Below are 21105 nucleotides of genomic sequence, written 5' to 3' on the forward strand. Positions count from 1 at the left end.
AGTTTTGGGGACTTTATAATCCCGAGGGAACATTCTAAGCACTTTTCCCATCGTTGGCCTGATTGATCAAGGTTAAATTAATGTGCAGGGACTGAGGGAAAATCCTCCATTTTGAGAGATGACAACAGGCTTTTAATGCGGACATATTTTAGCCCAAAACGATGTTATTTAACCAAGAAAGAAGCTCGATCATCTGCGTTTGCGCCCCTGAAAATGTGCACTTTTTTAATCCATATTAAAAAAAACACACACACTTTAAAAGGAGGAGATCTCACGACGTGTAACGTTTAGGGGAGTTTGAAGCCAAAGACATTTTCTTTTGTGTTTTTTGACCTTTTCACTGAGTCCTGTTGTGATTGGACGACAATAAGAAGCTGTACAGACCTTTTAGTCACCTACAAACCAGAGGCTGGAACAAAACCCAGTGCACATGCACGACAATGTCAGTCTCACAAAATCCTCTCCCATTTTGCGCATCCTTTCACTCCCGCCCTGTATCATATTGTAACATTTCAGGCGTTGGGGAAAATAAAGATGGCGATGAGAAAGCGTGTCCAAAGCACAAAACGGCTGCTGTTTATGAAAATTTACAACTTTGCCGTGGAAGTTTACGACTCGTCTGGCTCCAGGATTGGTTGCTGCCGGTCATGTGGACGGCAAGAATGGGAACTTATTTCCCATGAGGTTATATTGCAGCTGCTGTTTTCCAGCGCTCATCCACTTAACACTAGTAACACAACCTTTTCCTGGCGCTTTGTATATGCAACACGCGTGTGCAAGTGTTGTAGCGCGACGCTGGCCGCTGTACGTGCGTAATTTTCCCCTAAAAAAAAAAAAAAAGGGTGGTGGGGGGGGGCGACCGAGCTTCTGCGCGACGCCTCGCCGTGTGCGCCATGTTAATATGGCTGTACTTGTGTAGGTGTATGTTCGTGAACATGAGGAATGGGCGCACTCCTGGACTGTGGTGGGAATACTTTCGTGAAATCACTTAAACAAAGTGGGGAATTTTGGGGGGCAAGCGGACTGGGCGCAAGAGAGAGGAGCATCGGCGGAGGGGCAGCCACACTGGAAATGATGGATTATCAACAAAGGTAAGGGCACCATGTTTCTAATATGCCAGCGATTAGCCGTGCACAAGTGCGCTGCTGCAGCTCTGCTGTGGCTGCCCTGTCACTGTAGGCCTGTGTTTATGTTACTGGAAATGAAGATTAGTCTGCAAGAAATGGCAATTATCCAGTCCAGACCTTTACCTCTTCTGCCAGCTACTCAAACCCAGTTGATGTCCTGACGCGCCTCCATCCGTGCCAACAAACCACAGAAATGAGTGGAAACGGCAACGTTTTCCACGTCTGAGGCCTGTAGAGGTTTAACAGGATGTTCTGCAATCAGGACTGATTTCAGCTGCAGGCCAGCAGGCTTGACTTTGATGGTGATGACAGTGATGATGTTCACCCAAGGCCTGTGCTACAGCTGATGCATGGTTTTCTTAAAATGTATCCACATTTTGCTCTGCTGCCCGGTTTATTCAGTTATTTGCTATTTTACAGGATTTATGTATTTATTTATTGCTTTTATTGTGAAAAACCCTGTCAAAGGTCCTTCTCAGGTTGACTGCGCTCACACGCAGTTTCGCCTTTCTTTCCTCTTTTATTCCAAATATTCATAATGTTGGACAAATATTTGTTGCTTGCGGGACATTTTTAAGTTTGCAAAAATTATACAGTCGATAGTCGCCGCATTAAACGTGTTTTCTGGGTTTTCAGGCGCATTGCAGCGCTTCTCTGCGCAATGTCTGTCGCTGCAGTTTTATACAAGATCATCTCAGGGCATAAAAACATGCATTTCTTTCATTCAGTCGCTGCATCGGGGTTTTTAAAATGAGCAGCAGCTGCCACCAGGCTGCAGGGTTTTGAGGCCTTATTGTGGAAGTGGCGCCGTTTGTTTATGGAAGGCAAACATTAAAGGATTTTAATTTGAAACTTTTAAATTATAAACGGATGTCCCCAAAATAAAATATCTACATCAATGGCGCACTGGATTGTACACAAAGCAGAAAAAAATATGATTATTATATTCGTGTGTGTAAGATAATGTCACCATTTATTTTTCTGTTAATCCGTTCATAAAATTAAAATGCACGTTATTTTTTCCATGCAGCGCTTTATTTCGTTAACCTAATGTATTTGATTTACCGTGAAACTTTTCTAAAGGCCAATGAAACGGGTAAAAAGTCTAAGTGGAATTAAAAGTTTATAAAAATTTGAACATTAAAAAAAGAGGGAGGGAAAAAAAAAAGAAATTCACTTTTTGGAAGGAAAACCTGGAATGTTGCACCAATACGGTTTAACCGCGCTGCATTTGGGGATTAATGATAAAATTGAGTTACTAATAAAAATTGAATTGATACATATAAAAACATAAATGCATCTACATATTTTCTAAATGACGTTATTGTTAATAGAATAAACAGATTCCAGACTTGCATTATTTCAGACATTTATACTCACACAGCTTCTACAAAATGTGATGCAAGTGTCCACTTGATCACGATGGGTGAAGGTGATGATGATGATGGTGGTGACGGTGTGTGTGTGTGTGTGTGTGTGTGTGTGTGTGTGTGTGCGTTTGCGTGTTATCCCCCTCCTGCTCTCTGCACGTCTTCGTGGACTTCATCCCAGCTGAATCAGAAATCAGGAGCAGCCCGTTCGCACCTTTTTAAAGAGTGAAATAAACATTATTGACACAGGGTGTTTGTGCATCGATTAGGAAATAAGTCACAACTTGTAACAGGATGTGTGGCACCTGCATTAGCGACGCAGCGTTTTATTGGTGTCTCTGTTAGTTACAGTAGGTGGAAGTGCAGGTTGGAGGCACAGAGAGAGAGAGAGAGAGACGGAGATGTTCGCTTGTAATCTGTGCGTAAATGCAAACAATGCGCAAAGTGGCTTTTTCTTTGTGTGGGGGAGGGGGAGCTTGTGCACGGCTGGACTGCATTTGCATTTAACGCGATGATTTGTTATTTTATATATAGTTTATAGACTAATTTTGGGGGTCGCAGCGTCTCTCTGAGAGTGTGCGCGAGCGTGCGCAAAGACCGACAGGCTCGAGCGCTTCATTTCGATTCACCGGGGACTCCAGCGCGCAACAAGAGCCCCCCATGGGTGCAATAGTGCAAACACAGACGGCGGTGATTGGCCAGAGGTTGGTCAGATGGTACACTTCCCCTCTGTATTCAGTGGCACCTCACAACCCCCCTTTCAGCAAAAACCAAATCTCCGATAAAGTAATGGCAAAACCACTTGGACTATAAAAGACAACAAATCATATTCCTCCGGAGTATATACACCCTGTTGTCCACCCAATGAGTTCCTATTTTGTTAACTCAACTTTTCCCGTGTCTCTACCGGGAGGACAAGACTCTCTCCTGGGTCAGATACCGTTATATTCCTCGGGATACACCGATCCGTTAAGACACTACTCCAACGCGGCCACATATGGAGCAGGCAACATGCAGGAGAAGGTTTACCCAGCGTCTTACTACCAGCAGACGGGCGCAGCGGCCGCGGCCATCTACGGCAGGGCCGGCGGCGGAGCTGCGTGCGACTACAACCCGGTCGGGACTTTCTACAAGGACGCGGACGGTTCGTGCGCTTTCTCGAGCCGCGAGGACCAGCCGCTGTTTGTCACTCAGGAGCACCAGCAGCGCAAAGCGGAGTGCGCGGAGCAGACTGTCAGTATGAGCAGCAGCATCGACGACAAGTCCTCCACTCTGATCTACCCGTGGATGCAGAGGATGAACGCCTGCTCCGCCGGTGAGTACAAACGTTTAACTCTGTTACCTCCGGGCAGCGTGACAGCCAGCGTGCATGAAGTGAGCGTCCCGAGCGTTAGAGTGAGGGCAGAGCCTCATACTCACACTGGTATTTGACAACATTTCCGCGTAAAAACATTAGGAATCTTGTGAGTACAAAGCCCAAAGTTCCGTTTTTTTTTTTATTCGCACCTTGAGGGCTTTCACTACTAAAGCATCACCACGTACCGTACATGCACAGCCACGCGCGCACGCACACACAGACTGGGCCTACAGCACCCGAGCTCCAACTTAAAGCTCTGAGCTCCTGTCACATGGCGCCTTCAGAGTGGGCCTTTTTTGTCCCCCCGGATTTAAAGGGACTTTAAATGTCACAGAAAATGGCTATTTGAAATACAAAAACAGCAACGCAAAAATTCTTAAATTCACCGGAAATGTTCCAAAACTAAACGAGTGCGCAGTCTGCATCTGACTGGACGTCCTTCCTGAAGTGTGTTGGAGCACAACACACTGCTGTTCGGAGAGGAAAAATGCACCACGAGGGCGCATTTACGCACCAAATTGTGCACCTGTACATTACTGACATTATTCAGATTTTCTTTAAATATAATACACGAAAAGGCCATGATCAACTCGATATGGAGCGTGTCGTAAACACAAAACAGATTAATATATAATCGAGGCATATTACAGAATATATATATATATATATATATATATATATATATATATATATATATATATATATATATATATATATATATATATATATATATATATATATATATATTAAATTGACTAAACTCGAGCGCCACCCTCAGATTTCAATAGATTCTAGGAGAAAATGAATACATGCAATTGATCACAGTTAATTACTACATCATAACTGATTGCTTTATATAAACCAAAACCATATGTAAATGTCATGAGACTGATTTGTAGTTGAGATACACTGAATTATTATGTCATTGTATTTTTTCCAGATACACCACTACAGATTTTGAGTTCAATTTCAGGTAGATTTTTCTCCTACACTCTAGAAATTCACTCATGACAAACATTTAATTATTAACTGATTTAATTTAATTATTCTCCTCCAGGTTCATTTGGCAGCAGTGGCCGCAGGGGCCGACAGACCTACACCCGCTACCAGACTCTGGAGCTGGAGAAGGAGTTCCACTTTAACCGCTACCTGACCAGGAGGCGCCGGATAGAGATCTCCCACGCCCTGTGTCTGACGGAGAGACAGATCAAAATCTGGTTTCAGAACCGCAGGATGAAGTGGAAAAAGGAGAACAAACTCCTCAATCCGTCAAAGACACCGGAGGAGGAGGAACAGGCGGAGAAGAAAGAGCTGAATGGACACTGATGGGGGGGGGGGGAAATGCGCGCATGTGCTCCTCAAGAATAAAATGAAATGTTATTTCTTTGTAGATAAAGTGCTGCAAATCACATGTTAGACACGTGTAGAGTGATAGAGTTTATTTCAGTATCTGCACGGTGATGATGTCTGCATTAGGTTAAAATCAGGTCCTCCTCTGTTTGTCCTTGTGCTCGTGCGTTTATTTAGGGGACTATGCAAAATCCGCCAAAATGTAAATAATTTCTAGCGTTTAGTTCCTGACAATGTCGTTACCTCATCATGGTATAGGCCTACTGAGTTTTATGATTTATTTTTATTTTTTGATTTTTTTTTATTTTTTTTTTCCCCTCATGAAAATAAAGGAGGCTTTGTCCTTCACTGTACATCTTGTGCTGTAGTTGTTTCTATAATAGTCCAGGCTCGTTGTTTACAGCTGTGCCATCAACAGTTACATTTGTACAGATGAGAAATGTTACATGTTATTTATTGTTGTTCACCTGTGTTCAATGCACATCTGGATCTTGTGTGCAATATTTTGTTTAGGAAATTGTACATAAAAAAAATAAAGGCTTTTTGATGTATATTCGAAACACGTGTGGCGTCATTCGTCCTCGACAAAATTATCATTTGTATTATTATGACTATTGGCTCCAACACTGCTGCTGCTAAAGTCAAAATAAGACCATAAATTCACATGGAGCTCAGCTAAAAGATTGAAATGATTTTCATTTTGACACGCCGCGCGTTAAAACGCCAACTATGTGGCTGATAAGTCTCTGTTATGTGTTACCTGAGCCTTTTGTGGCCTGTATTATCACCGTGTTACATAAATGATGGATGAGTCCGGGGCCTGACAGCGCGTCCCGGCGCGGCGCTACCGCCTCTGTCCGGAAGATGGCGCTCTCTGCCCGCACGGCTCTCAGCGCGCAGCGGGGAGGCACCATTGACTGGAGCCTAACGACCATTATTTCGTCATCATTTGTAACCATGGAGCATGAATTACCTCTTGAAGTCATCAGTGAGGATTTACGACTGGTCAACAAAGGCACGTGATTCCCGAACGCTCTCCCATATTTGGCCGCATACCTGGCAAAGTACAGTAGGGCTTCATTGCTTATAATTCATGATTGCATCCATAAATCGTGCAAGCACACAGGATTATAGCGACAAAGATCTACAAATCGAGGCTTTAAAAATCCAAGCAAATGAGCTCTTACTTTGTAAACTCGTTCTCAGGGCGCTATCCAAATGGCTCCGACTATCAGTTACTAAATTATGGGACTAACGGCGCTGTGAGCGGTTCCTTCAGAGACCCTGGCACCATGCACTCCGGGTCTTTCGGCTACAACTACAATGGCATGGACCTAACGGTGAACCGCACCAACACCGGCAGCCACTTCGGGGCCGTGAGGGAGGATGCCCGGGGATTCGGGCCGGACGCCCGCTACAGACAGACGCCCAACTGCTCGCTCTCGTCCCCAGATCCGGTGCCGCCGTCGTGCGCCACTGGCAGCCGCGAGCCTCTGGAACTAAAAAGCCCCTCTCCCCCTTCTGACCGAAACACGAGCTCGGGCGGCAACAATCTCAACAAAAGCAACAACGCTCATTTCACGGAGATCGAGGACGCCACCGCCGCTTCCGAGAGCGAGGAAGGCGCACACAGCAGCGGCGGCTCCAGCACGGTACCTCGGGCGCAGCAGCAGCAGCAGCAGCAGCAGCAGCAGCAGCAGCAGCACCAGCAGGAACCCAACGCCACCTCATCCGCCCCCACATCAAATGATTGCCAATCGCCACAAATATTCCCCTGGATGCGGAAACTGCACATAAGCCATGGTATATTTACACATCTAATAATATTTAGTTTTGAAGGATGTCACGGTGACCGCGTGCCATAAATCTGTCAAGTGTTGCGTGCGTGAGCAGGTCGGTGTGGATGATTTGGGAGAAAAGGCAGCATGTGTGAAGTGTTTATGGGATTGCTTGTGTCGGTGGGTTCGGGTTAACTGCCGCCGGAGCCTGACAAGAGGATGGTTGGGGGCAAAACGTGGATTTAGAGCTTTTTAAATGTGGGCACCAATGTGCGTGGCGGGCTGTGGACGAGAGCGTGAGATAAGAACGGGAATAACAGCGTCTGTGTGTTGTCAATGTGTCGTGTGGTGTTGGTTGCATGTTTCCCCACCTGCAACACCTCATGTTGTGACCCTTCTGTCCATTACGCACCACCCCGGTGAAGCCAAAAAGCACCAGGTGTAGTCGACCAAATCCTCCCTCTGTTGTTGTTGTTGTTGTTGTTGCTGTTGTTGAGTGCAGTTGCTAATGCTGTGGATTTTCTGTAAAATTGTAGATATGACTGGACCTGATGGGAAAAGGGCCCGAACTGCGTACACCCGCTACCAGACGCTAGAGCTGGAGAAAGAGTTTCACTTCAATAGGTACCTAACCAGACGGCGGAGGATAGAGATAGCCCACGCCCTGTGTCTTTCCGAAAGACAGATCAAAATCTGGTTTCAGAACCGCAGGATGAAGTGGAAGAAGGACAATAAACTGAAAAGCATGAGTCTCGTAACAGGAGGGAGCGCCTTCCACAACTGAATAACTTTTCGCGAGAAAGTAACAAAATAATTAAAAGAGGAGGAGGAGGAAAAAAAAACACACAAAGCCGAAGGAAAAAAGAAAGAAATCCATGAGTACTGTAAAGCTATTGAAAGCGCAGCACCTTCCAGCATGTCATTGTGATAGAAAAAGAAGTATTCTGTGGTCCTAAGATGCCATTTTTAGTTTCACTGTTGTTGTACTACGATAGCTTAGATGTACTATTTGAGGGGGGAGGAGGATGTGTGTGGGGGGGGGAATTAAGGTGTAAATATTACTGGGGGTAATAATTGTCCATGCTCTCTGCTCTCTCTCTCTCTCTTTATCTCTCTATCTTCAACTTGAGCTCTTTATTGTAACTTCTTGACGGTCTAACAGGAGTAAATTCAGTGTACAGTTAAAATCAAACAAACAACAACAACAACAAAAACAAAACAAACAAAAAAAGTTTTCCAAACCATATGCTGCTCTTCATTGAATGTAACGTGCTGTGGGGCCATTCGAAGCGCTTTAGTGGAACTTTTACTGCTATTTTTGATCTTGTGGCCAGATCCATAAACTTTCATAAACAAGCCAATGTGTAGCTCTAGGATATTTTGTGCATCTGTTATTATTATTATTATTATTATTATTATTATTATTATTATTATTATTAATTATTATTATTGTTTAGAACTAATTATGATCAATGCAAATGTATTCAACCTGTCAATGTGATAAATCTTTAGTGCAAAGGGTTATTCTGTGGATAGTGATGTGAGCTTTTTTCGCCAATAAGCTTTTTGTATTTGTAAGTGAACTCATAGCGCTTGGAAATAAAGTTTCTCTCAACAGTTCTGAACGTGTCTCGACTGTGTTATCAGTTGGAATAAACGCACGCCAGCGCTCGAGCTCGTGTTCTCAAGGCTTTAAGGGGCTGCGTACCAAGCCGTGCTCGCTCTCTCTCTCTGAATTTTGTAACGACTAACATGTAAAAAATGGCAAAAAATACTTCATGCACAACAAGATTTTTTTTTTTTTTTTTTTTTTTTTTTTTGAGGCATTGTTAGCAGAGACTGCGTGAAAGAGAAGACTTTTTAAACTTACCTCGCTCGGCCTCTTTGCAGCGCGATGCCAAAATACGTTGCTGATTAAAATCGTCCCCCCCAAAAAAGTGGCTTTGGCTTACAGGTATATAGTCAAGGCTGAAGTTGGTAAAAATCCCCCTTACCAAAGATTGTATAGGCCTATATTACTTACAGACTGTGAAAAGTCACGTGAGGTCCATAAAGTTGGTTTTATGGTTTTGGGGAGTAGACAATGTACTATATAATTCACAACCTTGAATGAAAGTGACGGCTTAACTGCGTGGATGGGACTGGAAAGGCTGGACTGGAGAAGGAAGTGGTGTCCAGTCATATTTAGCTCATTTAAGCTGCTGGAAAACTTTTGCATAAAACAAACAAACAACAGCAAAAAAAAAACATTGTGTACCTTGTGAAATGTGTTTATTTTTGTTAAGTTTTTTTTTCTGCGCACATTATAATTTGTGCAAACTTGATCCGTGTTTCTACCTGCAGGAACTAACACGATTTGGTTTAAATTAACGTTTAAATTATATTTCACTGGGAGGTGGCTTCACGCGCCCGTTGTGTGCACAGCTGTGGCCCACGTTGGTTCGTTTCTTGCACTAAAACGCACAAAGTGTTTCAATTCGGCCAACACAAAATAATTCGGAGAACAGTAAGAAAAGACAAACAAAACAAAACAAAACAAAAAAAACCTCACCACTTTACTCAAATTCGAGGCTTTGTTTCTGCCGTGAAACGAACTTGAGCTCGAGCTCCTGGGGTGATTTATCCCGGTCTGTCAAGTCACCGAGCGGCCAAAGGTGAAGTCTCGGACAAGCCGCGAGCTGGACACAGGCTTCAGTGCTCCCACATAAAGACGTCGCTGATGTCCACCTACATAATGCAACATAATGCTGTTAACGTCAGGAAGCTAAAAGGCTGCATGTGAGACGTGCGCAATATTTTCAAAGTCTTTTCAAACTCATTCAGGTAAAAAAAAAAAAAAAGAAGTTAAAATCAGTGGTGGGCTATATGGGTCCCAGACATTATCCACATATTCATAACTATTAAGTGGCAATTTAGCCTGCGTAATGAGTATTGCATATTGATAGGGGTAATCTGTACCCGGATCTCATGCATTATTCATGGCGGCGGGGATCATCGCTGGGTCAGGAGACGATAGACTGCAGCCGCAGATGCGTCAGGAGGAAGCGCGCTGCTGCCAGATTTTGCACTGTCACCATCGAGACTCGAGTGTGCAAAACGAAAAAAAAAACACCCAAAACAAAAAAGGAGTTGAGTTTCGTGACTTTTTTTTAAAAATGCACTTTTACCCGCTCTGCTTTGCGTCAAACGCGCTTTAATAGTGTAAACATGTGCACAGAAAGCGGCGCAGGAATGACAGCAAACACTAAGGCTCAAGGGCCACATGGGAGCATCTTCGGGGAGTAAAACATAATTAAAGGCGCCTTCAGCTCACGTAATTTAAATAATGCACAATTTGAATAGCTGTATGTTTAATGTGGAGGAAAATAAAGTGCATTTATTTTACAACTGAATGTATAAAAGCAGCCGAGCTTAAGTCCAACCACCAGCTCTCACCTGGAATTTATAGCAGCTTTTTTTTTTTTATCATAGTGACAAAATGTATGAAACAAACACCGTGAGGGTTTTTAGGAACCAGTTTCTCGTCAGCGTGCGGACATCTGGCAGCCGGTGTGTGTGTGTGTGTGTGTGTGTGTGTGCGTGTGTGTAATGCGGATGGGTTTCCAGCAGAGGACGCCTCAGACCGATCCGGATCATGATGGATGGTCTTTTTTCCTCCTTCCTCCCTTCTCCCTTATCATCGGGGCCATGTAGGTTAGAGGGAAAAACACCGAGTCACTCCGAGTTTGTTTATTACGCATCTCCTTGGCTGAGTGGGGGGAATGAACCTTTAATCCCTGAGACTTGGGTCTCGGAGTCCTTCGGAGGTCGCGTCCTCAGTTGCCTTTTGCTTTAATCCTATCACACCACTAATGTCTTTGACTAAGTGAGGAGTGGGTTTTTATTATTCCGGAGTTTACTGCTCTTAATTCTACTTCCACTACTTTAACGTTCCACTCAGAACCAGACTGAACATTTTACACTTTAAGCCCATATTTGCCAACATTGATTTTGAAATGTCTCATTGTGCTGTTTGAAAGGTCTGTGAGTTGCTTCCACCACAGAATATTTTCCCCTCTGTTTGTTTTTAATAACTGCTTGATGTAAAATAGCAAATATTTCACAAAAGTGCACAAAATCCGATTAAACTTCTTCTTTTCCATAAATCATCTCATGACCTCTCAGATTTATGTGGGGACCCTCAACCCCTATGTTAGGAACTAATACACATCTGTGTACAACCTAAAACATGTCACACATATTAATACATAAGCCAACATTTTGCTGAGGTGTGAGTACTTTTGATACTTTGAGTAGCCAATATTTGTCTCACAATACTTGTGTACTTTAACTAGGAATTTGAATACCTCGTTTTGGCTGTAATGGAGAATTTTTATATTGGGGCACCAGAACTGTATTATCCAAATACTTGTAAAACAGTTTAATGCGTAATTAACTAAAAAATACTTGTAAAATCTTATACATGGTGTTTTTATGTGTATTATCTGTATCTGTAGGCGATGGACCCCATACTGGAATATAATATTTTATAGAATTATCACTTTTAGCTAAAAATGTAATAAATAGTTAGAAATGATCAAATCTGAGTTGCCAGCTTTTGTTATAGGCAGCACAACGTGGAGCTAAATACCTTCATTATAACATCACGTTCATGTTTACAGCTGCAGACTTGATGCCTTAAAACCCTTTAGTCATAATTTGTCAACATTTATCTTCGCTATTAATGACTTAATGACATTTATAATTGCAGACCTGGTGCAATAAAGCCATTGATTAATAATTTATTAAACTTTATAACGACTATTATTGATTTATAAACATTCATAACTGCAGAGTAGGTAGATTAAACACATGTATTGATAATTCTAAACATTTATAATAGTTAATGGTTGGATTTAAACCACGAATAACGACTTAAAAACATTTATAAGTGTTCATGTCTATTCCTTTATTAATGCTGCAATAACATAACAACTATGGGCGACTTAGTTTAATTTTTAGTGACACGTAGTGATTTTTTTTTTACATTCCAAACTGCAGATTAAAGACAGTAATTATTGACTCGGCAACTTTTTAGAATATGAGCATGAATTAAGAGCATTTTGCAGAGCGGGTAAACATCACAATCTGGCAACACAGACTTGGTTATTAAAGGCTTATCTGAGCTGAACCATTAACAAATGAGATTAATTCTGATTCATTGTAATTTTATTTAGACATTCCTTCGTGGGATTCTTTTCAGGTATTTTCGCGCGCACATAATGTGAAGGAGGCCGAAGACCTGTCATCTATATCCACCCTGTAGATCCGAGTTTGTGTAAACATGGCGGCAGCCACAAATTCGCATCTTGGGGAGCATGTAGGTGATGACACTTCACCACGGGGAGAAGAAACACAGACATTTCGAGGAAAACGGTGACTGTCCGCTGCAGAGGAAATGTCTGGTTTTCTGAGCGGGGTTCTGTATGGAGAGCTGCAGGCCTTCCGCAGAGTGAACACGGTGTCTGGAGGGTTTTGTTCGTCCTCACGCTGTTGGAGAATATGACATCTGTGGAAGTTGCAGGACGACTCGTGAATGCGGGCCATTGTTCGGCCCCATCATTTGTCACGGCGTCTTTTCACCACCGCTGTCTGGTGGTCGAGGAGAAGTTTTTGCAGCGTGCAGCAGCGAAACGAGGGGATGACCTGCACAAGCAAGTCCACAGCGGAGCGGACGCCGAGGAGAGGAGGAGGCTGCAGCGCAAAGTAAGTTCGCTAAAGTTGTTTCTTTTTAATCGCGTCTGAGTGCAGAGGTGCAGTCAGTGTGCGCTGCAGCTGACGTTTGACGTGCAGACGTCACTAATGTTGCAGCTGGTTTCAATCACGTTATGACAGCTGCTTCATCTATGATATTGTAAAACATTGGAGTAATTGGTTCCATTTGGTACTGAGAATCTGTCAATGTAGTACAGTAAGAAGTACAATATGTCCCACTGGATTGTAGTGAAGTGAAAATAAAAATAACAGAATTGCAACTACTTCAAGTACAAATGCAGTACCTTTAATACTGCACTAGTTTTTTTTTGCGTTTTATAAAAGCTAAATACATGTTGCACTGATTTAAAGTTCAGGCGTAAGAACTTTTATTTAATGTGGGAGCTGAAGTTTTCTTTATGCTTCAGCAGGAAACTGGTTACTAAATGTACACAGTACAACAGAACAAAAAAGCAGAAGTAAAAAGTGGAGGTACTCTCTTTACCCCACTACAAGTAGAAGTACTAATTCACTTTCTTCACTGAAGCTAAAAGTACCAAGTGTGTGCTCTCAAATGTACTTTGAGCAAATACTCCACTGAGAAACACACTTCTGAACTACTGATAGAAACGCAGTATTTTGCTGCTGTTAACATGAATGTACAAAAATCCAGCCCAGGTTTGTTCCACATGTGCCTCATAAATAAGGTTTCTGCAGAAATGTGTTCAGGTCTTGTCACTTTGCAGACCTGATCTCTGACTATTACTGTAAAATAATCAACATTTCCCCCTTTTTTTTAGTTAGTGGCCCTAAAAAGCAAATTGTGAGGCTCTTACAATGTAGAGAGACAGTTGTTCAGCTGACGTGTAGTTTATATTAAGAATCTGCAACGTCACTGAAGCTTCCACATCAGTGTGGCAGAGTAAAAGTAAAATGGAAACACACGACTGCGTTTCTATAGCTACTGTACCTGTATTTAACTGTGGGAAAGCAGCTTGCTGCCACTGTTGATTCGACTGTGTTTGAATAAATTCAAAGCGATAAATTTCCTCTGTGGACACGTGGTTCCTGCAGCTAATTGATGAGAGAAGCTTGCAGTGCATTTGTCAGCAGGCCTGGAAACTGAAAGGGGCAGGGTTGTGTGTGTGTGTGTGTGTGAGAGAGAGAGTGTAAATGTCCATCACAGCTCAGACAGGCAGCCTGAAGACTGTGGAGCACCGAGTTGTGATGAAGATGATGAACGTCAATGGTGTCATTCACTACAGGCCAGAGGCATCAAATGTGTATTTATATTTATGCAGCATGTTTCCGCTGACTGTACTGACTTATCATGGCAGTACATCTGTAGTATGCCCCCCCCCCCCAAGAGCCTCCTCATCTTCTTCTCAGGCTCGTTTATCTGAGAGCAGTTTAGACTGCTTTAAGACGGAGCACTTAATTCTGATTTTCTTTGTATTCGTGTGTCACTTTTTATAGCTGCAGTGAGATTTATGGACTCCACACTAAAGCGTTTATTAGCTACACCTGCGTATCCCATACTAGTGGAATGTTACTTCATTTACTCAAGTAATTTCAGTGTTGAGCTGCTTGTGTTTGTTCATTTTTGCTACTAACACTTCAAATGCACCTTTATCATACAGCTGCTATTATTACAGATTATGATCAGACTTTATTTATACCTAAAAGAAAGTGAAACAGTGACCCATCTGTGGGTAAAATGACTAGGTGAAACGAAATATCACTTGGGCCAAGTGGGCAAGAGATATTTGTACACAAAAGTACACTCTTACACCTTACACCTTAAGTATATTTTAACACGAATACTTTTGTACTTTTACCTAATGTTGAATGCAGGGTTTGTAACATTACATTATACTCTTACTTACATGCAAGAAATTAAGTACATTTCCATGAGAGCTGTAGTTGACTTGTTTCTACTACTAACTTCATGTTTCGGAGGCAAATATCACATTTTAACTCACATTCATTTGATAAAGTTTTTTACTGATAATATAGCCATGAGAGGGCAGTGGCTCAGTTGGTAGAGCGGCTGCCTACTGACCATAGGGTCGGAGGCTCACGCCCCTCTCATCCCGACAGCAGGTCAAAGTTTCCCTGGGCAAGACACTGAACCACAGCCCATCCCCATCCCCAGCTGTGCAGTGTCGGCCCCAAGTAGAAACTGGTAGAAATTGGGGAGGGTTGTGTCAGGAAGGGCATCCGGTGTACGATCTGGTGTGCTGACCCTGACCTCACGGGATAAGAAAAAAAAGTATAGCCATAAGACCTTATTAATTAGCAGTGCATAAAGTACTTCAAATGAATTATTAGATCCAAAACCTATAATCATCAAAACACAGTCTAGTTTTAAAATCGTTACCAGCTGCAACAGTCACGAACTTGAATGCATCACTAATATATCATCTAATATTATCGTATTCAGTGATGTGAAATGAGCCCTTCAGCATCAAAAGTACTTTAAGTTAAATTACTTTTTAAATGCAGGACTTGTTACTGAGTGGTAAAGATACTCAGACTAAAGTAAAACATCTAAGTACTTCCTCCTGGTATGCAGTAATTGGTGAGGACAAATGATTAGAATCACCTCTCAGAGTAATTAAATCTGACAACGCCAGAGCTTTAGGCCACATGTCACGGCCTTCATCAGCTTATGTTGTTATTTGATTTTAGTCCACGTAGTGAAGGAAGTATTTTGATGCTTTGGTCTCAGCAGAAACATCATTTGTAACTTAGAAGTGCAGTATTCCCCTTGGATGTGGCATAAAAGGACCTGGACAACTGTGGAAACAAGAGCTCCCACAAATTTCCCGAAAGTGGATGTTGTGCTAAGAATTTGTATTTATAATGAATCTGTGAGTAAACAACAGAAACTGAGCAGCTTGGACTAAATCTGGGCTGTAGCCACATGACATATTGGGCAAAGATAGGTGATGACCCCCCCCCCCCCCACACACACACACACTGAAACTGACACACAGAGACACAGAGACACAGAAACTGACACACAGAGACACTAAATGACTAAAGCTGCTGATTGTTTTCATTTCGTGTCTCTGTGGTCCCTGTTTCTTTGTGGTGGTTGTGTTATGCTTGGTCACTTTTCGAATATTTTCACTTATTTATTTGTTTTGTATTTTCTGTCTTTGCGATCATTTGTTGTTTGCTTCTGATGTTTTTTTCCCTTTTTTTCTGTCTGTGGTCATTTGGTTTTGCTTAGTGCCTCTTTTGTGGTCCTTGTCTATTTTAGGTCCTTTGTGTCATTTATTGTCTCTTTCTGGTCACCGTCTTTCTAGTTTGCCTTTTTTGTTGCAATCTTAATGGTTGTGTTCAATTTAGAGTTATTTTGTGTCTATTTTTGTTTTGTTGTGGTAATTCTGTGCATGTTTTTGTCTGTTTTGGTCAATTTCTGTTTGGTGTCTGTCTGCTTTTGGAGTTCTTTGTCTTCATGCCATCATAACTATCTTTTAATTGAGCTTTGTGATAGTCAAACCTGTATTTTTAATAAATATTAATAGTCGGTTCTGGCTCAGGGGCCTCCTTTACAGGCCCTGGGTCTATGATCCATCCATGGCTGTGGCATTGGACTGCATGAGCTATCAGCTAAGTGTACGAGAGCATGTATATTACATGTTGAAGCTGCATGAAATAATACAGAATACCACACTTTACAGCTTGTTGTGGTGGTCTTGCCCCCCCCCAGTGAGCTGTATGTGACAGCAGACATGCTTGTACAGTAGATGCGGGGACTGTTTACAGGAGCATGCCTCAGAGATCAAAGATGGCCATTTGCATTAATTAACGCTACTTAGTTAAATATTACCTATTAGAGCCAGTCAAAGCGCTCGAGCACAACGTGAAGACGAGGGATCAAAGCAACGAGCATCGATCCACTGCAGCAGCCCACATGGAAACCAAAGCCTGTCCAGGCCCCATTACACTGAACTTCTGCACAGAGACTTTTTTAATGGATGCTGACCACTGTCTGTGTCTCCCTTCAGTGCTTTAAAACGAGTCCATCTGATCACTCATTTAAATTAGAACGAGAAAAAAAAAATCTCATTACATAAACAAGATGTAATACACTTGGTATGTGAGTGTGTGAAAAAAGAAAACACAGACTGCTGCTGCCGTAAATAGCTTTTTTTCTTTGGAGTAATTTATGGCATCTCTGGCATCGGTCCTAAACGGGATGTTTGAATTTATTATTCCAGAGCTGGACACGTTCCCAGCCAGGGCTGTTTCAATAAAACAGAAATGCTCGTGTGTAACTGTGCCAGAAAATGCTGCGTGTGGGTAACAATGAAATGTCAAAACTATAGTAGCTTCGGGGCTGGACAGAGGTTCCCTTATCTTAATCCATTTAAAGTGGGACTCTGAGATAAAAATATTCCACTTTTTCCTGCTCTCTGTTCATGTTTGGGTTTTCATTCGGCTGTAATTGCCATGAAGACGCACAGGAAGCCGTGTGAAACTGAGCTGCATGATCAGCAGAAACGCACACACACTGTGCAGAAATGCAATGCAGGGCGGTCTGAGCTGCAGAAACACTGTCCAGTCTGCTTCACGCCCCCTCACCACCACCACCACCACCACCACCATCCGAAGCCACATCGCCGCCGCATCCTCTCAACGCGAGAAAGCCTCCCTCTCCGTGCGGGGATTATTCTTCTAATCTGGGATCTTCTCCAAAAAGGTGAGAGCGGCTCGGTGCCGGATTTGTTTTCCGTGAGGACCGTTTGAGTGCGGCATGAATGTGGGATGTGAAGGTAAGGCAGCCGGGCTGTGGTGCCGCGAACTGGGTTATGTGTCTTTATGATTTACGAGCCTGACTCCAGTCGCGGTTCAACCAGAGTTCATAAAGCTGCGTGCCTCCACACTTATTCTCTCTCTCTCTCGCTCTCCTACTCGGTTTCCCACTTATTCCTTAAAACTGTTGCTTTTACAAATCTACTCTGTGTAACTTCTGAACAGTGAATTAAATATAATGAAGAATTTGGTTGAAAAAAAAAAAGGGATTTTCTTTTAAATTCGGGGCACAGAAACAGCTGCAGCGCACAATGGACTTTTGTACTCTTTCGTTTGATGGATGAGCTTTTTAGTACAATGTGATATAACATTTAGAATGTATTTCTGCAGCTGAAGATGTAGCAGACACTATCCATTTCCTAAATAAAGCCTTTTATTCATTACCACCCACAGGCCCACTGTAGGTTCAAGAAACACACAAAAATAATATATGTATTTTTAATGCATCCTACGTATTAAAAGAATACACATGTTCATATAGTATTATTATGACTAATTTAGTCGTTTGCCACTGTTTCATTTGCTTTGAAGGCAAACTACACTCCTAAGAAATAATTTCGTTCTATAACCTGTAATTTTGTCCCTTTACAGAAAAAACCAAAACAAACAAACAATAAAAAAACATAACCCTTATAGGATGGAGCACATTGACCTAACAATGTGAAATAATTTCACGTCTGTCCAGATTTTAGATTTTTTAGATTGTCCTCAAATTATTGTTTTTTTATACGTTGTATTCCCACCACAGTCTTAATTTTCCGTTGCCTCTATTCATGTCAACACACTATTGAGCTGATAAGATGGATCATTCGGTCTCCTCCCTGATTCTGTCTCCGTCTTTTTTTTTTTTTTTCTGGATCCTCGCAGGCCAGAAGCCCATGGCTCTCTGGAAACCTGCCATGTGACATTTGGCTGCCAGCGCTCCGTCAGAAGGTCAAAGAGGGGCCCGGTGCACATTAAATGGAAATGCAGAGAACCAACATCCAGCAGTTCTTCAGTGCGTTTGGCCGCACTCAGCAAACAGATGAACACCGAGTGGACGCGTCTGAGTTTCCCCAGAAGTCAAAACAACAGAGACCCACCATGAGCAAAAAGATTTTCCCCTGGATGAAAGAGTCCAGACACTCAAATCAGAAGGACGGCCGGAGAATTCCAGGTCTGCAGGACGGAAAGGCGCAGATTTAGTTTTCCAGTGCGGCCTTTTCATTCGTGCGCCTTTTAACGAGCTCGTAATTGAGCAAAAATATCTCACATTGTCTCATTTCCAGGGTTCAAAAGGTCAAGCAGCGATTCATTAGGTTCACTTGGGCATGTAGCACAGGATAAACACACCTTGGCTCAGATTTTAGGCCCACATTAATTCTGCGGTTCATTTATGCAACACTTTTCAAATCAAAGATAAAACGTTTGAACCGGGTTAAAGCGACGAGGCGCAGAAGCGCAAATAATCCAGAAAACGACACGAGTGCAACTCTGAAATAAGGCCTCACAATAAGCGTTCAAGTCAAGTTTACTGATTGTAACACAACTCTATAGGTTGTTGCTGCTCAACTTGCACAGGTTGTAAAATATTATTTATTATCATCTTGGGAAGCTCGATCCAGAAAAAAAAAGATTTAAAAAGGGACATAAATACTAAACAAATCTCTTTCGGAAAAAACGTTGAGAAAAATACGCGAGATAAACGTAGAAATCTCATTGTTTACATGTTTCGTTTCCTACAAACTTGAAACCTGTGTGTCGGTGGTGGCCTTTTATTCCATTTGTCACTTGTCAGTTATTTATATATTGTGTACATTTTTTTGGATGATAGTTTTGCTACTGAATAAAGTAATAAAATAAATTATGATGAAAGGACGGAATTAATAAACTGGAAAGTGACAGGGAACCACCCACAGAATCAGTGGAATCAGTCACAGCTCGGTAATAAATCAGAGGATGGTCATAAAATTACAATTTAAAAGCTTCTAAGTTTAAATAAATTTAAAAGTAGAAAAACGGAAACCTGACATTTGTTGCCCCCACCCAGGGTTTTCTTCCTCTGTTTGTCTTCACAGACTGCCCCGCCAACGAGAAGAGTCCAAGCGCGCCCCCGGGCTCCAAGAGAACGCGCACCGCGTACACGAGCGCGCAACTGGTGGAGCTGGAGAAGGAGTTTCACTTCAGCCGCTACCTGTGCAGGCCGCGGCGGGTGGAGATGGCCGGACTGCTCAACCTCCACGAGAGGCAGATCAAGATCTGGTTTCAGAACCGGAGGATGAAGCAGAAGAAAGATGAGCGGCTGCAGGGTGTCACCAGCTCCGCCACTACCTCCTCCTCCTCACCCCCATCCTCCCCCTCCGCCCCGGGCAGTCCGACTCTGTCGAGCCTGGGTTATGTCCATCTGGGCGTCGATTTCCAACGGGCCTCTCCTCCGCTCATGTCCAGACAGCAGCAGCAGCAGCAGCAGCAGGCGCATCTGGACGAATATCCAGCTGCAGGATTTCCGCACGGCCCGCAGTTTGTAACACAGTATGACACCGCTCAGAATCCAGGTGTGAACGGGTCATATTACTCCGAGAGCTGCACCCCTCAGGACAGAATCCTGCAAGCTCCAAGACTGACTCATCTGTAGAGGTCAAGAGGCAGCACAGAAAACCCCTCAAATTACAGAAAGACTGATGATTTTATTTATTCATTGGACTAATCATCTAAACAGCCTAATTTATTTGTATTTATACATATTTATTCTTTTCACCAGTGTTGTTCCCTTAGACATGGGCCTTAGGAAATGCTGATCCACCCTGATGTATCTTAAATTAAACCCTGCATACTTAGGCTGCAGAAATCTGTTGAGGTGTCACCCCAGACTCTCCACGACCAGCAACAACTTGAAAACGCTCTATTTTTCTAAAGAAATAGAAACACACCCCCAAACACAGAAAATGACTGTAAATGCAGCCAAAACGTTGGTTAAAACAAGAAAATCCCTTTTCTTAAAGCTTAATTGGCACTGGAGGTCTATAAAATCACATTAACACTTAGTTCATTACAAAGCCCCTAACGGATGACTGTGGACGTGATAGGTTTTGGGAGATATTACATTATAGCCTGAGTGTCGTTAACTCTCGAGCAAGGCAAAAAGAAGACAGAAAAAAGGGCCTATATGGTCCTTAAATGTGTCTTTGTTCTTTTATGGGCAAAGAGGGCCACACAAGCTGTCAGCCTTTATAAAGAGCGCATGATGGATCACTGAATTCACTGCGCTGCCCTTTTTTTCTTTCTTTTTTTTTTTTTTAAAACTGCACTGTCTGAATAAGAGGAGACTGTCTGCAGCATTCAGGTTGTCTAAAGGCCGAGAAATATTTTTAGCATGACCGTAAACAAACATGCTGGAACTTCATGTTTTTTCACTGCAAAATTAATGCACAACAACTACTATCGCAGCAAAAACTGGAAAAAAAAAGATTAAATGAAACGTTAACACCACAGAATTCGAGAATTACTATTTGTAGTATAACTGTGGAAGCTGTGAGTGGCATCACGTTTGGTCAGAATGGATCATGAAATAATTTGACCCATTT

The 21105-nt window shown here is 42.6% G+C and overlaps 3 protein-coding genes across 5 annotated transcripts; all 3 read left to right on the forward strand.

The window, feature by feature from the left end:
• Positions 1–2706: 2706 nt before the first annotated feature.
• Positions 2707–5742, forward strand: hoxb6b (homeobox B6b). Of its 2 annotated transcripts, XM_067488827.1 has the most exons (3): positions 2707–3812; positions 4795–4827; positions 4912–5740. In XM_067488827.1, exons 1-3 carry the CDS (start codon positions 3362–3364, stop codon positions 5178–5180), a joined length of 753 nt encoding a protein of 250 aa, XP_067344928.1. In that variant the 5' UTR covers positions 2707–3361; the 3' UTR covers positions 5181–5740. The 2 variants fall into 2 exon arrangements, with proteins under 2 accessions (XP_067344928.1, XP_067344929.1); XM_067488828.1 differs by lacking the exon at positions 4795–4827 and having other exon boundaries at positions 4912–5742.
• Positions 5743–6247: 505 nt separating this feature from the next.
• On the forward strand, positions 6248–7766 carry hoxb5b (homeobox B5b). The gene is made up of 2 exons (XM_067488825.1): positions 6248–7007; positions 7519–7766. Exons 1-2 carry the CDS (start codon positions 6380–6382, stop codon positions 7764–7766), a joined length of 876 nt encoding a protein of 291 aa, XP_067344926.1. The 5' UTR covers positions 6248–6379.
• Positions 7767–16848: 9082 nt separating this feature from the next.
• On the forward strand, positions 16849–20158 carry LOC137106152 (homeobox protein Hox-B3-like). 2 transcript variants are annotated; one of them, XM_067489193.1, is made up of 3 exons: positions 16849–17429; positions 18410–18698; positions 19600–20158. In XM_067489193.1, exons 2-3 carry the CDS (start codon positions 18503–18505, stop codon positions 20154–20156), a joined length of 753 nt encoding a protein of 250 aa, XP_067345294.1. In that variant the 5' UTR covers positions 16849–17429; positions 18410–18502; the 3' UTR covers positions 20157–20158. The 2 variants fall into 2 exon arrangements, with proteins under 2 accessions (XP_067345294.1, XP_067345295.1); XM_067489194.1 differs by lacking the exon at positions 16849–17429 and having other exon boundaries at positions 17447–18698.
• Positions 20159–21105: the final 947 nt, after the last annotated feature.

This window comes from Channa argus, chromosome 20, assembly GCF_033026475.1.
Source record: "Channa argus isolate prfri chromosome 20, Channa argus male v1.0, whole genome shotgun sequence".
Taxonomy (NCBI): Eukaryota; Metazoa; Chordata; class Actinopteri; order Anabantiformes; family Channidae; genus Channa; species Channa argus.

What these genes read in the sequence shown, in the direction of transcription:
- LOC137106152 (XM_067489193.1), top strand. Translation starts at nt 18,503, where the DNA reads ATGGAAATGCAGAGAACCAACATCCAGCAGTTCTTCAGTGCGTTTGGC. An exon ending in GGACGGCCGGAGAATTCCAG is followed by an intron (nt 18,699 to 19,599) that starts GTCTGCAGGACG and finishes TTGTCTTCACAG; the next exon opens with ACTGCCCCGCCAACGAGAAG.
- hoxb5b (XM_067488825.1), top strand. Translation starts at nt 6,380, where the DNA reads ATGAGCTCTTACTTTGTAAACTCGTTCTCAGGGCGCTATCCAAATGGC. An exon ending in GAAACTGCACATAAGCCATG is followed by an intron (nt 7,008 to 7,518) that starts GTATATTTACAC and finishes GTAAAATTGTAG; the next exon opens with ATATGACTGGACCTGATGGG.
- hoxb6b (XM_067488827.1), top strand. Translation starts at nt 3,362, where the DNA reads ATGAGTTCCTATTTTGTTAACTCAACTTTTCCCGTGTCTCTACCGGGA. An exon ending in GATGAACGCCTGCTCCGCCG is followed by an intron (nt 3,813 to 4,794) that starts GTGAGTACAAAC and finishes TATTTTTTCCAG; the next exon opens with ATACACCACTACAGATTTTG. An exon ending in GATTTTGAGTTCAATTTCAG is followed by an intron (nt 4,828 to 4,911) that starts GTAGATTTTTCT and finishes ATTCTCCTCCAG; the next exon opens with GTTCATTTGGCAGCAGTGGC.